Source organism: Nipponia nippon, unplaced genomic scaffold, assembly GCF_047370975.1.
Source record: "Nipponia nippon isolate SJK-2023a ecotype South Korea unplaced genomic scaffold, ASM4737097v1 scaffold_21, whole genome shotgun sequence".
NCBI lineage: Eukaryota > Metazoa > Chordata > Aves > Pelecaniformes > Threskiornithidae > Nipponia > Nipponia nippon.
In genome coordinates, this window is record NW_028262338.1 from 558,767 (window position 1) to 572,502 (window position 13,736).

General features: G+C 49.6%; 1 protein-coding gene across 9 annotated transcripts in view; it reads right to left on the reverse strand.

Annotated features, from left to right (window-relative positions):
• The window catches only part of PSD2 (pleckstrin and Sec7 domain containing 2), a 92,157-nt gene that overhangs the window by 26,247 nt on the left and 52,174 nt on the right, over positions 1-13,736 (reverse strand). For 7 of the 9 annotated variants that reach the window (XM_087759989.1, XM_087759991.1, XM_087759990.1 and 4 more), the window contains 4 exons: positions 13,320-13,514; positions 8,450-8,530; positions 7,781-7,893; positions 1,494-1,554 (listed from right to left, as the gene is read on the reverse strand). In XM_087759989.1, coding sequence (XP_087616115.1) covers positions 1,494-1,554; positions 7,781-7,893; positions 8,450-8,530; positions 13,320-13,514 — 450 coding nt within the window. The remainder of the gene's footprint in view (positions 1-1,493; positions 1,555-7,780; positions 7,894-8,449; positions 8,531-13,319; positions 13,515-13,736) is intronic. The other 2 variants (XM_009477471.2, XM_087759997.1) reach the window with 2 other exon arrangements.

Here is a 13,736-nt window from a genome sequence, read left to right on the forward strand (position 1 = left end):
CACTGGCTGCTATGCTCAAACCTTGCCACTGTTACGAAGGCAGTATCTGTGCTGTAATGATGGGGAGGGTCTCCCAGGTGGACTGTCAGGATGACAACAGTGATGCTGGTTGCCTTTGCATCTTTGCCATCATAGGTGAAGAGCACTCCTATAATGTCTCTCATCTTCCCACCCTCACAGAAAAAGGCTCCTCTTACAGGTGATTATAAACCAGTACACAAAAAAAGAGCTAGGTTATGGCCTACTGTCCCCTCATTAACAGGCGAATGAAGAGAAAATCAGGGCAAGTCTCTGCAGATGCACAACAAATTGTTACCAGCTGGAAGCAAAAGAGGACTCTGATGATACAGCTTGAAAATCATGGGGTTGTGGGGCAGAAAAAGGGCATGTAGGTTTCACATGCATAGGCTACTATAACATGCCACCCTCCCATGCCCCCTCCACCTTCACACAAGCTTGGGGGAGTCTGTGGCTCCAGGTCTGAGCTCTCAGAGGAGCTATGAAAGAAGGTACTGCAGTGACCTGAGACTTGAGGAGCCCCTCTACCCCTGTAAAGGGGGCACAGCCCCCTGAGGCTTACAGCCATGCCCTATGCCTGTACAATAAGGCTGGAGAGCAGGGAGGAGATCTGGGTCAATGGTGCCTACAGCCTTCCACAGCACTGAGCAGGGCACAGAGTCCATGCATACTCCCAGATGTATGCTATGACAGGGGTCTCCAAGGGTACACAATGTCCCAGTGCTATCCCCTATGCCCAGTCCCATCTCCCCTCTGCAGTTATTTTTCCTCCCACTCTGCTCTCCTCTCTACACTCTGGTTCACCTTTTAGGAACAAATCCAACCTATGCTGCCTGAAAAAGCCTCTAAAAGGAGGTGAGAGATCTTCTCAACACCCTCTGCTGTTTTCCGACCACACCTTTGGGCACTGAGCTCTGCTCATCCTACTCTTTGTCCAGAGGCCTCTCTGATACGAAACTCTCCAGTGGCTGTCTGTTACATCTTGGGGAAAAGGCAATGCTTGGACTTACTTCATGTTTTGGGAAGCAAAGATCAAATCTAGACCTGTATGAAACCACTGACTCCCTTGCAGCAGTTTCTGGGATGAGGGGAGCCTTAGGTGTCTGCACCACAAGAAATAGCAGCACAATTGGTGCTGCTTTTTGCTAGCTCCACAGAGACTGGTGGTGAAGACCTCTCTATGAGAGCTCCTGGGACAGGGCTGATGCATGCAACAGGTCCTGGGAAGAAAGCTGCATTGCCTGTGCCTGTATAAGATAACTGATGTCAGCAGGAGATACGCCTTTGGCTTGAGTGTGGAGTGACACTAAGAGGACTGTCCCCAGGTCTGGGCATGGCACCCAAAATTCCCTCTGGAGGTCGTCAGAGTACTCTCTGCCAACCTATCTCAATTTTCCAGCAACAAATCCTGCATAAGGGGACAGACCTCTATATTGGGAAGGAAAAAAGGAACAATGCACCTCCAAGTACTACTTACATGGCCATGAAGGTCTGTGTTTAGCAGCATCAGGGCGCAGGTGAGCGTATGAATCCCATCTGAAACACAGAACAGTCGGATGGCTATGATTACTCCCCTTCCCACGTGGTTTTGATGTTTGCTGTCTTGGCAGCCCACCCATTGCAAAACCAAGGCTAGTGGCTATGTCTGGGGACCTTAAAGAATACCTGTTTCTTTCAACTGCGCAAGACAGTTTAAAGAAAAATCCTGTATTCCTTCAAACTTAACCTTTTCCTGAAACAATCACCAGGTAATTGGCTCTAAAGCAGTTTTGTCAATGGCTTTCTAAAGACCAGGCTTCCACTGAGTGTTCTTCCATATCCATTTTGTGCAAATGCCATTGCAGAATGGGGCAGACACCCTGGCAAACAGAGCTAGTTTCCCTCCAGTTGATCACAGCCACCTCAGGGTTTTGTCCTGAGGTCTTTAGCCAGCATTCCCAGGCAGCCTGTAAGCTCTTGATTTGTTCAACAAACATTATTACTACAAATGAGTGCAGCACTTTTGGCTCTCTCACTTAATAAAACTCACATGAAGTTTCCTTCCATTTGAGACAGCACAGCACCCTCTTCTGTACCAGGTAGCCTGGTGGCTTGCTGTTATTTCAAAACCATGCTGTGTCCTGAAGCTGTTCAAAGTCAAGGGACTAGTCCCCATGCACCGCCTCACAACAGTGAGATAAAAATGCACTCTGGCACATGAACTGGTCCTTGCAAGGACCTCACAAAAGGGCTAGAGAGCACCAGGGAGGAGGCAGGGGCAGAAATACTACAGCCTTGGTCTCTGGCCCTGCTTTTGGCATGACTTTGTGTGCTCACACAGATGGGCAGCTCCACAGACCAAGCCAGACATGACATGATGCTCCTGGCTTATTTCCCTTGTGCATGCTGCTCTGTGAATTGGTGCCCTAGGGTCAGGCTGTGACTTACCCCCAGTCCTGGCTGGGGAAGTGACAGTGGTCTCTTCTTGTGGGAGTAGATGTGCAGCCACAGGGAGCCAGTTGTGGACCATCCCCATCCCAGTCAGCCACTAAACAAAGTTTCCATTTGTGTGGAATAGTGACAAGCCCTGAGCACCCCATGCTCAAGGCCAAGCTCTGAACACTGCCAGGTAAAGGCAACCAAACACATGAGCCCAGGATGAAGGCAACTGGGCACATGAGCTTCTCCCTTTCCTGGAATAACCATGGTCTCTGAGGAAGGAAGGGTTTCTCACGGGAACATCACGTATTTCTCTATGAGGGCTGACAGTCCTGGGGACATGGTGTGATGGACATCCCCTTCCAAGAATCAGTTCTTAAGAAACATGCTTCCTTCACTTTCACAAGAAGCAGCTTTGGGCTTAGGACAACATGCCTCCCCAGTGCGTTCTTTGGAGTCTCTGTGGGAGGTTCTGGGCTGACATCTTCACCTGGCTTTACTGTATCTCTTTGGTCAGGTAAATCATGTCCCACATGGCCCCAAGGTGGAGCTGGTGTCTCAAAACTTGCTATTCTTTCACTGTTGCGTGGCTCAATTGCATTCACTTTTTCTCTCTGCTCACACAGTGTCATAGCACAACCATATAGTTCTTCCATGTCTGGGCTTTGTCAGTACGGGAAAGCACTAATAATGTGTCCAAAACACCACTCTCTGGGCAAAAAATCAGCCACCCAACTCAGTGGTCAGCAGGTCAGAGCTTCTGCTACCCTCATCTGCAGCATCCCATAATAGAGGCTGAAGTGACCCTTGGTGTTGCAACAGCCACATCTCCATCAACGAAGGAGTTATTGAATCAGCATGTAGCAATGCCCTGAAATGTCTCAGAGCGCTTTAAGACCTTCTAAGCCACCTGATCCATCTCCAGACAAAACTGCCTTGACTCTACCATGCCTGTATGCCAATAGATCATCACAACCAGAGGTGTTTCTTTAGAAATCTAGATAATACACAGTGGTTCAAATTTCATCTTGGTGAAACATCCTTTGCAAGTTTAGGCTGGATGCAACAAGACGGAACTGCTTCCTGAAGAAAGAGCCTGCAATAGCTTTCTCAAATTACCACGCACCTAGTGCATGCTTTTGTAGTATCTGCAAAAGATGAGACCTGAAGGAGCCACTTTGCTTCCTTCCATTGCATCAGATTCAAGTAGTACTTGGATTACAATTGTATTTTTCAAGCCCCATTCAATTCCAGTACTGAGTGCAGTTCTGTCCTGCTTGGGACTCATTCAGTTTACATTTGGTCTGCAGTAAGTGATCCTGCTCAGCCTTGTGAAATGTGCTGCCACCATCATAGGCAATGCTGTGGCACTAAATGTCATGACAGCAGCAGCAGTAATGTGTTTCAGATCCAGTTTTCCTTACTCTTAATAGTTTTGTACTGTTCAGGAGCGTAACATTTTAAAAACAGGACCTACTAGCAGCAGTGACATCTCCACTGAGGGCCATGCAGTTATGGAAGAGTTTAACTTTCTGGCTTCATTAGTGTTTGCGTTAGCAGGCACCTTCTTGCAGAGTGTTCAGAACCGGGATCTAATTTCTCTTCTGAACAGTTGCTGTAGCGTGGCTCCATCAGCAGCTTTGTAACCCATGTTGCCATAGCAAAGCTTGTGTTTTGTTTGACTAGTCACTGCCCTCCAAACACCCTCATGCTGAAGGGTGTGGGATGGAGTCAGAGGTCTGACCCTCTGTGCTCCAGCGCAGCCTCTGCTCAAGTTGATCTGTGCATGCCCTCACAGTGGGTGTTAGACACCTGAGGACCAGAAAGGGAGAAAGGGTCCCAAGACCCTTGTCCGTAGGAGTGGAGGTGGATGCAATATGGTTGGGGATCACTTCCACAGGGAGGTGTTGAAGAGGGGTCAGGACTTGGAATTTGCGATATTTCAGTTGGGGACTGCTGCTGAAAATTCAGCCTGTAGCTTAATGCCTACAGGTGGAGGATCCTTCACAGGGGAAGATCCTCTTTCGATCAGTGGGGTAGAATGTCACACAAACACAGGGAAATTAAACCTAAACCTGTACTTTATTGAGATACCACTGATAAAAACAAAGAGGTCATTCTGTTTTGAGAACAGCTTGTGTCCAGTTAGCTTGGCAGAGGGACTGGAGGGTTCAAGTGACACTAGGCACTGCCGCTATTTGGGAAGCCTGCAAGATAGAGACAAGCAGGAGCTCTCAGACACAAGTGGCATATTGCATGCTGAAGGGGTGGTGACGGAACAACTGGCACTGCTGTCACGTCAGCAGCCTGATTTCCACCCATGGGGGCATTTCTAGATCACAGAATCATAGAATGCTTAAAGTTGGAAAGGACCTCTGAGATCATTGAGCCCAACCTGTTAACCTAACTGCCTGTTCCACCTCTAAACCATGTCCCTAAGCACCACATCCACATGTTTTTTGAATACTTCCAGGGACTGTGATTGTACCACTTCCCTGGGCAGCCTGTTCCAACGCCTAACCACTCTCTCCATGAAGAAATTTATCCTAAAATCTAATCTAAATCTCCCCTGGCACAACTTGAGGCCATTTTCTCTCATCCTATCACTTGTTACTTGGGAGAAGAGACCAACACCCTCCTCACTACAACCTCCTTTCAGGTCACTGTAGAGAGCAATAAGGTCTCCCCTCAGCCTCCTCTTCTCCAGACTAAACAACCCCAGCTCCTTCAACCGCTCTTCATATGACCTGTTCTCTAGACCCTTCACCAGCTTTGTTGCTTTTCTTTGGACACGCTCCAGCACCTCAATGTCCTTCTTGTAGTGAGGAGCCCAAAACTGAACACAGTACTCGAGGTGCGGCCTCACCAGTGCCGAGTACAGGGGCACTATCACCTCCCTGGTCCTGCTGGCCACACTATTTCTGATACAAGCCAGGATGCCATTGGCCCTCTTGGCCACCTGAGCACACTGCTAGCTCATGTTCAGGCGGCTGTCAACCAACACCCCCAGGTCCTTTTCCACTGGGCAGCTCTCCAGCCACTCCTCCCCAAGCCTGTAGCGTTGCATGGGGTTGTTGTGACCCAAGTGCAGGACCTGGCACTTTGCCTTGTTGAATCTCGTGCAGTTGGCCCTTCGATCCAGCCTGTCCAGATCCCTCTGTAGAGCCTTCCTGCCCTCCAGCAGATCGACACTTCCACCCAACTTGGTGTCATCTGCAAACATACTGAGGGTGCACTCAATCCCCTCATCCAGATCGTTGACAGAGATACTAAACAGAATCGGCCCCAATACTGAGTCCTGTGGAACATGACTCATGACCGGTTGCCAACTGGATTTGACTCCACTCACCACCACTCCCTGGGCTCAGCCGTTTAGCTGTTTTTTTACCCAGAGGAGAGTATACTTGTCCAAGCTGTAAGCAGTCAGTTTCTCCAGGAGAATGCTGTGGAAACAGTGTCAAAGGCCTTACTAAAGTCCAGGTAGACAACATCCACAGCCTTTCCCTCATCCACCAAGGGGGTCACCTTGTCATAGAAGGAGATCAGGTTCATCAAGCAGGATCTTCCCTTCACGAACCCATGCTGGCTGGGCCTGATCCCCCGATTGTCCTGCACACACCGCGTGATGGCACTCAAGATGATCTGCTCCATGACCTCCCCCGGCACGAAGGTCAGGCTGACAGGCCTGTAGTTCCCCAGATCCTCTTTCCGACCCTTCTTGTAGATGGGTATCACATTAGCTAACTACCAGTTGACCAGGACTGCTGGTAAATGATGGAAAGTGGCTTGGCAAGCTCCTCCCCTAGCTCCCTCAGTATCCTCAGGTGGATCCCATCTGACCTCATAGACTTGTGGGCATCCAGGTGGAGGAGCAGGTCAGTGACTGTTACCTCTTCGATTATTAGAATCATAGAATCATTAAGAATGGAAAAGACCCTTAAGATCATCGAGTCCAACCGTTAACCTATCACTGCCAAGTCCACCACTAAATCGTGTCCTCAAGCACCATGTCTACCCTTCTTTTAAATACCTCCAGGGATGGAGACTTAATCACTTCCCTGGGCAGCCTGTTCCAATGCCTGACTACCCTTTCGGTGAAGAAGATTTTCCTAATATCCAACCTAAACTTCCCCTGGCACAGCTTGAGGCCGTGTTGGAGCTTCATTCTGCTTCCTATCTCCATCTCCCAGCTCAGGGGCCTGAATACCCTGAGGATAACCAGTCTGACTATTAAAGACTGAGGCAAAGAAGGCATTAAGTACCTCAGCCTTCTCCTCATCCTTTGTAGTGATGTCTCCCTCTGCATCCAACAAAGGATGAAGATTCTCCTTGGCCCTCCTTTTGTCGCTGATATATTTGTAAAAACATTTTTTGTTATCCTTAACTGCAGTGGCCAGTTTAAGTTCTAGCTGGGCCTTCTAATTTTCTCCCTGCATAACCTAATAATATCCTTGTAGTCTTCCTGAGTTGTCTGCCCCTTCTTCCAAAGATGGTGAACTCTCTTTTTTTTCCTGAGTTCCAGCCAAAGCTCTCTGTTCAGCCAGATGCCTGTAAGCAGGTGTGTAGAAGCATTTATGTAAGTGAGAACGTGGACATACTCATGTCTGGATGTGTGCATGTGCGCACGTGCACATGTGTACCAGGAATGACCTTTCCCATTTAAAAATGTCAGAAGAAACTATATCTACTTAAAAAAAATAATGGGGAGGGGCTGAAAGTAGCTAACAAAATCTGCAGCTCCAGTGAGCCCAGAATTTACCCAGCTGTGCTTTCTCCTGCTGCAGTTGTATATGCAAGGAACACAACTCCTGTGCATGGCAAGCCAACAACATTCCTCAATCTGCATGGAAATGTCTTATTCCATTCAATGGACAAGCTCTTGGGCTGAGCTAGCACCAGCCACTCATTTGCCCACTGCCAGGAACCACTTTACAAGCCATGACTGCAGTAATTTGCAACCCCTGAGAACCACTCACCACCTCCCCTGGTGCTGGGCAAAGCATGGCCACTGATCCAGGCTACAGCCGAAGAGCTTGTCTTCAGCACAGCTCATATGCACTTGAGAGGACAAGGTTCCCTGGGAGACCCACACTCAGATCCTCAGATCCTGAGGGGATTCATCTGGCTCTCTTTGGGGGGTCTGCACAGCACCTGGTGTTCCCAGTCCCTCCTAGGGATAATCAGCAGGGCAGGATCCCAGAGAAAGAGAGAAGCTGCAGCCTTGCCTGCCCCGTGGGTGTTATTCAGACCTGGCTGTGGATGGTCAGTTTTACGCTCAGGCTCTGTGACACAGGTGCACTGTGAGTGTGCAATGGACAGTAGAGCCAGGGAAAGAAAGCGGTACCTTCAGACGTGCTCTCCTCTGGGTTGCACTGGCAGTATCGCCGGGAGAAATGAATCAGCACCCGCTCCCTCTCCTGCGTCTCTCCCATCAGTGGGAACGCTTTTAAGAATGTCCTGCAAAGAGAAAGTGATACTTAAAGATGTCATGGATCAATCTGCTGGGCAGTATCCATGCTAAGAAGGGAGATGGAAAGTGGGTCCTCAGAGCAGCTAGGAAGGCCTTTGTCCTCCCCCCAGCCTGCATACCCTGCAGGTGCAATGACAAAGGTGTCTATGGAGCCAGCTCTGAGCTGTGTAGGGAAACATGCTGTCAGCTGAGATCCGACCCACCTCTGGGTTGATGGCACCAGGATGGGTTGTTCATCCCAAGGGAAGAAGTTCCTCCCACTTGCTCTGATTTTGTACGGGATGGGATTCCTGGGAAAGCTGCTCTCCACCATGGGGAAGCAGGTTGTGGGCCCTTCTGTTGAAGCCCACTTTTGGTGGCAGTAGCTTGTGCCAAACGTGACACCAAAGCAAAGATTAAATGACAACCTGGAGCTCCCCCCAGTCCCTGCTCCTATCACACGGACAGCCTCCATGGCATTGGGAAGCCCGGAGGAGAAACCCACCGCACTGCTCCACTCTGTCCATCCCAGGCCCTACGCGGGAGTGCCAGAGACCAGCTCACCTGAGTGCTTTGTCAAGTGTCAGGCCAGTGAAGTCAAAGAAGCTGAGATACTCCTCTGCTACCAACTTGCTAAATTCGTTACTGTAATTAAAGAGGGAGTAGTCAGCCCTTTCATCAGGGTAGAAGACACTGTCTACAAGAGGAACAGCAGACTGCTGCCTCCTGGCCAACCCAAACTCCCAGCAAGACACTGCAGACGTGATCCCAGACCCAGGGGGATTTTCTCCTAGCTTTAAATGCTGCTGGAAGACCTCCAAAGGGCCCTAAAGTGCGCACAGCCTGGCACTGTGGCTGCCAGCCCTAGACACCTGAGAATGAGAGATGTGGGCCCCCAGTGCCCCCCTCTGCTGTGCTACTGGTCAGGGAGAGCCTCCTCCCAAAACAGCCAGGAGGAGGAGGTCATAAGGATGTCCTGCGCTCATCAGGCACCTTCTCTCTTACCTAGTCTTCTCTCATTGCTGGACGTGCCCTCTCCTCCTACTGTAATATTCCTGCTCTCCACTCCACATTGACTCCCATACCACCTTCTCACCACAGCACCTTGCTCGCATGTCAGCTGGATGCCCCTGGAAACTGGAGCAGGGGAGCTCAGCTGAGCTTCTGGCCCTGCTCATCGCTGAATGCTTCTCCAGAAACCATTCCCCTGCCATGTTTTTGAAGGATGTTTGCAGATGTGTTGCCTTTAAAGCCAGAATGGGTGCTGTTAAGTTCCTCTGTCTACACAACTCAGGTAGCAGAAGTGCAAGAATAATCCATGAATGCTGGCAAGAAATGGGAGATGATCTCAGTATGCTCAGCCTTTGCTATATACAATTCCTTTTCTTTCTCCCCACAAAATGAAAAGCATATTGCTAAGAGTTGCACATCCAGTTTCACCACGGGACATGTTACAGGCAGAACTCATTGCTTTTCCTACAGCATTGTTTCATCTTCTGCTGTGAGACGGATGCTGTAAAGCTTCTGGCATGGGTGCTGTTCAGAAGCACGACACACAGCAGGATCAGGCAGAGCCGTGTGACAGCTCCAGGGGAGAGGTCCAGGCTGAGTTTTGAGAGGCAGAACATAAGTATTGGTGCTGGAGTTTATGCAGGAGACTGTTTCAAAGCCGTATGAAGCCACAAGGCCTCACACTCAGAAAACAATCTTATCACTTGGGATTGCTAACTCTGGGAAAGAACATGGCCCCATGGCTCCCCAGGTTAGTCTGTCTGAAGCAGTGCCACCATGATTGGTGTGCAGATTCCTGCCATCTTCCCAGGGAGACTTCCCCACTTGTCCTGGAACTTCACAGCAAGGCGATGTGAGATGCAGAAGATGACTACATGTTTGTGAAAGGAGATGTCACCACATCTTCATCCCTGTGCCAAAGAACGAGCAGAACCAAGCAAGCGCCAGGCCTCCTCTGGGATCCTCTTGGCTCTAAGGCTGCAGAAGACTTCATGCATTGGCTGTGCCAGTGCTGGGAACTAGCCAGCACTCACCCTTCCACAGGTCAGGTCCCACCTCACATGTGCAGTTGTAGTCTCCCAGAAGAAAAGGTCTGATTCCTTCTGTTTGGGCATCTGTTTACCAGGTCTCCTGGGAACCTGCTTGGGCAATCTGGGCACTGGGCACACAGCAACAACTGCCATGTACTGCAGCACTGCAGCAATCAACAGGGGAGAACAGTGTCTGACTGCCCCCACTTAACTCAAGCTGGGCTTGAAGGACCGGCCTTGCCCAAGGCTCCCTAAAGCCAAAAGACTTGGCATGTCTATGGCCCAGCACAGATCTTGGGTGGGCTAAATTACTCTTGAGATGTCTCCATGGCCTACACTGGGACCTACACCCTAATTTACATTCCTAACTAGATCTATATTCAGGCAGGATGAAGGTGGGTGGGAGCTCCCCCGTTCACCCCACTCTCCCATCAGGGCAGCCTGGGAAGGTAGGCAGGCCTTGCTGCCTGTCCTTCAGCTCACTGGGTCTTGCTGAAGGCCAGAAGTCCATAGGGAATTCGTGACCCCCGGGACAAGTGGTCTGTGCCAGCTGCTGTGGTGCCAACAGTCTCCAGCCTGGGTGCCCATCATGCCTTCCTCTGTGCCTCACTTGGTTCCTCTCTGCTTGGAAAAGCTCCAGGCAGGGACTGCCAGGTCTGCCGAGGGAACCAGACAGTGTTGCAGGACACCTGAAGGCAGACAGTCCCCAGGAAGCAACAAACTCCTATGTCTAGGCAGGGGCTCAGTGACATTGATGGGACCCTTCTCCCTGAGCTCCAGAGCCAGTTAACATGCCCCAGGCATGCCTGGGACACAGAGCTCCAACACTGACCAGGGCAAGACCATGGCCTACACTAAGGTGGGCTTAGATGCTTGCTCTGGATTCCTCATTCAAGGACTGGCCTTCTCTCTCTCTCTGCCAGTCCCAGCCCCTCCTGCAGGAATGGGTGACACTTCCACTATGCAGCTCAGACATGACAGAGACATCCCCACAAGAACAGCAAGGTGTTTCCCATGGGGACATGTCTGGCATCCTCTGGCTGGTCACCCTGCCAACAGCCAGCCTCTACTGACCTCACCTTACACCCCAGCTTTACATTTGTTCCCTCTGCCTGGTTTGGGAAGGTCCAGGCACCAAGAGCGCTTACTGACCCATCTGGGTCACAAGCCACCCCAGGGCTAGCACAGGAGCCCTGGCCTTTTCTCCCAGTTTCATTCCTGTGTGGCTGGACGTAGACGGATGTGTGTTGTTTTACAGCCTGAATCACACTGTCCTACACAGCTAAGCCTGTATTGTCCAGGATTCTTTTTGTGCCACAGTCACCTGGGTCAAAAAAAAGATTGTCCATAAGAAGTTTGGCTAAATAAAATTCACTTAATCTCCAGGGGAGGAAAATACACTATGTGCCCATGCCATACTGCCCATGGGACTCTGACAGACTTCCAGTTCTCAGCGCACTGCAACGCTGAAACTATTCTCTGCTGCCTGCTCTGTTGCTGCCTGTGTGGTTTTGTAAGCACAGTGCTCTCTTGGGAAACCTTGCAAGGAAGTGCATGGCACTACCATCTTCATGGTCTGGCAGCTGAGACAGTTCAATTTCCATCCAGCAAGAGACGTGTGACTGTGGATAGTGACGGAGCTGAAACAATGCCACAAAACAAATCCAGGAACGAGAATCTTCCATGGAGAGTTCTGTTGCCAAAACACGTGCTCTTCAGAGAGACGAAGGCAATTTCTGGATTTGAGGTTAACTTCACAGAATTGTGTCAGCTGGAAAGAAACTATTCAGAGATATCCAACCTCCACTTCCTTGTTCATCAAGCCTTTTCTACTTGTTTGACAATGATGAGTGGTTTTGGTTTGTTTTTTGTTTTTTTGAGAAAATTGCCAATGTTCACAAAGAAAAAAAAGGGGTTAGAATGAGTTAAAAAGCTTTAAAATGCGATTTTACTTTTTGAACAACCCTCTTAGCCAGTCCACCTCCTACATGGAGCTGGCCTGAAAGCATCACTTAAACTTACCCTGTTCCCACTGCAGGTTGGTCTTACATTTGTCTTAAGTGAGCAAGACCAACTTAAAACACACCTATCCTCATCCTTCGTCCTTTCCTGCTCTGCAAATCCACCTGCTTGGTCCAAGAGCTTGCAGCTCTATCTAGTTCTTGTTCTGGGAAATGATTCAGGTGTCAAAAACCCAGACGACCAAAACAAAAGTTTTCTTTTAAAGGCTATGTCAATTCCCAAATGTGGGTCACCAAAGAGCTTTCCAAGGCGTGAGGATTGCAGGTGTGAGTGAGGATTGCAGGTGTGAGTGAGGATTGCAGGAACTAGCAAAGGGACACACTCAGATGCACCCCCAGAGACCAATTGCTTGAAAATTCCCCCACTCAGTGAGCTGGCATGGAAAATTTGCAAGAAAGGAGAAGGATGCTAGACCTGAGGCAGCAGCAACCAGCAATGCACCTGCTACAAGAACCACAGCAAAAGGGAAGAAGAAGGATGCTGCCAGGTGATACAAAGAGCCTCTCTAGGAAATAATTTGGAGGCTCCTTCTGTCCCAGGACTAAGCTGGGAGTCACAGACAGTCCTTGGTACTGAAAGCTTGGGTATTTGCTGAGGGACAGTTGTGTCCTGCTGATCCAGACAGGGGTGAGACATTTCAAGGATATTAAAAAAACCCCAGCAACACAGGTTATATCTGTTCCAGGATAAGGATGATAGGGATTGGTGTCCTCACACCCACTGGCATCCTAAAATAATCTGTTACTGCTACACCCGTTACTGTTACTCTCTCTTAGAAATCTCTGTAACTCTCCCACTTCTGAATAAACACTTTTTATTTCCCTTCTGCCTTACCCAGGCAAATCTACCAGCTGAGGTGCTTGGACCTCTGGTGTGCACGTGGCTCTCCATCAGACCCTTCATGCCATCTATATAGAGTGGGTCAGGAGGCACTGCAACAAGAAGATTTTGGGGTGCAGACGTTAAAAACCTGGGGAGCCCAGTGCAGATCAGGTCTGGATCCCAAAACCTTCAGCCTGGGGACTGCTTTAGGGGAGGTCTTACTGAGTCCTTACCAAGTGCAGGAAGCTCTTGGTTCTGGTGGGTAGCAGCTTGTGGCAGTTAATGCCCAATACACACAAGCAACTTGTAGGATTCAGATTGCAAGGGCATTGAACTTGGACCAGCTTCAACTGGATCTCCAACAGCCCTGACTCCATCCAGCAAGCCCTTGTAAAAGCAGGCTTGTCCCTTCCTTCCTTTGTACAGGCCTCCCAGCAGTGCTCCTCCAGACCCTCTCTACCACAGCTGTGTTTCTGCTGGCCATGCTCAATGCTGCCATTTCAGTCAACCCCCTCGTAAGTCTGGCTGCAACCCAAAGCCCCACTTACTTTTTCCCGAGCTGGCGTGCCACATCGCAGCGCTTGAACCCTTCGAGGTTGTAGAGGCGCTTGGCCAGCCTCTTGGCAGCCTCGCTATCTGCCCTGCAGCCATTCGCCAAGGTGTCCGTGCTGCCCTGATCAAGCTGCTCTGTGCTGCCCATGTCAGAGTCAGAGTCTGACAGTGCATCTTTCAAGCTGGCATCACTACACAGAAACAAGAAACAATTCAAGGAGCAGCAATATGACTTGATGAAACCCACAGAAAATGCCAATTTTGATTTCTTCTTGTCCTAACCAAAAATATGAAAAAACAACAACACATTTGTGAACTGGACATTGGACAAACCCTCTTTCATTTCAGGTCAAATATAATAGTACAGTTTAATTTCAAATTTGTAGAAAAAGACTGAAGAGAAGGTGACTTCT